General features: G+C 41.0%; 1 protein-coding gene across 1 annotated transcript in view; it reads left to right on the forward strand.

Annotated features, from left to right (window-relative positions):
- LOC143284973 (uncharacterized) overlaps nucleotides 1-1,739 on the forward strand; it is a gene marked incomplete at its 5' end in the record, with an annotated part of 6,533 nt that extends 4,794 nt beyond the window's left edge. The window contains one exon of the mRNA XM_076592135.1: nucleotides 1-1,739. This exon is cut by the window's left edge and continues 362 nt beyond it. Coding sequence (XP_076448250.1) covers nucleotides 1-612 — 612 coding nt within the window.
- Between the last annotated feature and the right edge of the window lie 939 nt (nucleotides 1,740-2,678).

Raw genomic sequence — 2,678 nt, forward strand, 5'->3', positions numbered from 1 at the left:
GCCCTGGCCTCTAAGGCGGGGGTCCCCCACGACTCCCTGAAAGGTTTCCGGGTTCCGTTCTTGCAGGTGGGCGGGGACAACATGTACAAGGCGCTCTACGACAACAAGCTGCTGTACGACACCTCCATGTTCACCGGGTCCGTGTGGGAAGGCAGCGACCCCGTCTGGCCCTTCACCCTGGACTACACGGTGCCCGACATGTACTGTCAGCACGACCCCTGCCCTAAAGGCCAGTACCCCGGGCTGTGGGAAATACCCGTTCAGAGGTGGTACGGGGTAGACGGTCACTCCTGCGCCATGCCAGACGGCTGCACGGCTTCCGCTGACGTTGAGGAGGACCTGGAGTTCTTCCGGTCCAACTTCAAGAGGTACTACGAGTCCAACCGCGCGCCGTTCGGACTGTTCGTGCACGCGCGTTGGTTCCACACGGAGCACCACCTGGAGGCTTTTGACCAGTTCATCGACGAGCTGATGCAGCTGGATGACGTGTACATCGTGACGCCCAGCCAGGTGATCGAGTGGATGAAGAACCCTACCCCTCTGGACAAGATCAGGCAGTTCGCTCCCTGGGACTGCGAAGGGTCCGCTTCCTCCGACAGTCTGTGGAGGTGAGCTGGGGAAGACGTTCTGCATGGGGACTCTGCAGCTCCTTGGAACGTACAGGGAAGACATGTAAAGTAAAGGAAAGAGAGGAAAAGAGAAAATGTTGGGCTGTCTTTTTTATGGTTTCTCCCACTGCTTTCCTTAGACCGATGAATGTACTGACTGATGTTGTTTGTGTTTTTTCCGCCTCCGATTCAGGGACACCTAAATAAAACCAAATATCAACGAACAGTTCAAAATAAAGAAATCGAAAGGGCACATTCATAAGTGATGTGTAAGTACATTTATGATTTTATTTGTAGGATATATATATATATATATATATATATATATATATATATATAATTTCTTTAAGTTTGTTATGAACCTGGGTTCGTTCCAAAGGCATTTCATAACGCTGTTGATGAAAGCGTTGGCTTCGCAAAAGAAGACGTGAAGGCATTGCTCGCTTGCTAAAAAAAAAAAAAAAAAAAAAAAAAAAGATATCTATTTGAGATCCGGATTAATTAGTCAGGTGGTTGAGATCAGTAGCACGGATATGAAAATATGCTTAACCTTAATGTTATTGAGGTATAAAATAAATTCAGATTGAATATCGATTTCTACAGATTTTGTGTTTATCCTGACATCCACTAGACCCAAGCTTTTGTGGTTTGTGATGCAGTATCCAATTGTTAAAATCAGGGTGTTTGTATTTTGTGTGTGTATTTTTGTTGTTCTGTTAGATTTTTAAAAGTTTTTGTCATACAGAATTCCTTGAGTCCCTCAATGATGATTTATTTCTGAACTACCCCCACCTCCACCTCACCCTAAACGATTGTACGTGCATGGGATCAAAACATGCACTGGATGTATGTAAATATTTATGTATATATATATATATTCTTTTTACATAAATGTCGGGACGACTTGTTTGATAGCCGATTCTTTTGGGATGTTATATGTTCTGAAATGTACTATTAGGGATTCTTGTTCACTGGATATATGATATTCGCCTTTATGATCGATATAATAGAAATGATCGATCGCGTACTCTGTTCGTGGATTAAAGTGTAAATTCCTACGACTTGGTGTTCCTTTTTTCGTGTTTTTTTTTATTTAATTTTTTTTTTAGAGGTTTGTAAATAAAGGTTCAGAAGCGATCAGCGTCTGTGGTGCGATTGTTGATTTTGTGCAAGCTACTGAACGAGCGATTGCGGATTGACTCATTGACTCACTTGTGTAAACAGAGTCTATGTTTTAACCCGGTGTTCGGTTGTCTCTCTCTCTCTCTCTCTCTCTCTCTCTCTCTCTCTGTGTGTGTGTGTGTGTGTGTGTGTGTGTGTGTGTGTGTGTGTGTCCGTGGTAAACTTTAACATTGACATTTTATTTGCAAATACTTTGTCAGTTGACACCAAATTAGGCATAAAAATAGGAAAAATTCAGTTCTTTCCAGTCATCTTGTTTAAAACAATATTGCATCTCTGGGATGGGCACACACACACACACACACACACACACACACACACACAAATGAAGCCTAATTATATGCAAACTGCATTTACTGTTATATTTGCATCTTTTGTATTCTCTAAACTTGGCACTTTGATCTGATATTCTGACCCAACAACAAGAGCAGTCATTATTATCTTCTTTTTTTTTTTTTTTAAACAGGAACTTCTTTTGCTAAGCATGGAAGTTTTATTTATTTTGCCAACGTTTTGGTGCAGATAGTAAAAAAAGGGAAATTACTTTGTAATTAATGTTACGGGATTTAATTTGCTTTAAACTGATCTTTCTCATCTTAAACATTACATTTTGAAATTATACTCAATACATAAAAAGCTTGGATTTTTTTTTTAATGTATCACAAGTGAGTCTTGAAGGCCTTGCCTCTCTTGTTTTCTCTTCGTTACAGTTGTCCAATTTGTGTGAAATGTTGACTCATTACCCTCCAATCCCTACACACACGATGTTTCTCCCGTTTAGTTTGTTATTTTATTTCATCTCTGACCTATTTCTCGGTTTGTTTGCTCTCTCTCTCTCTCTCTCTCTCTCTGTTGTTTCAACAAGGAGCAAAACGAAGTGAAGTGCTT

Source organism: Babylonia areolata, chromosome 8 (genome assembly GCF_041734735.1).
Source record: "Babylonia areolata isolate BAREFJ2019XMU chromosome 8, ASM4173473v1, whole genome shotgun sequence".
NCBI lineage: Eukaryota > Metazoa > Mollusca > Gastropoda > Neogastropoda > Buccinidae > Babylonia > Babylonia areolata.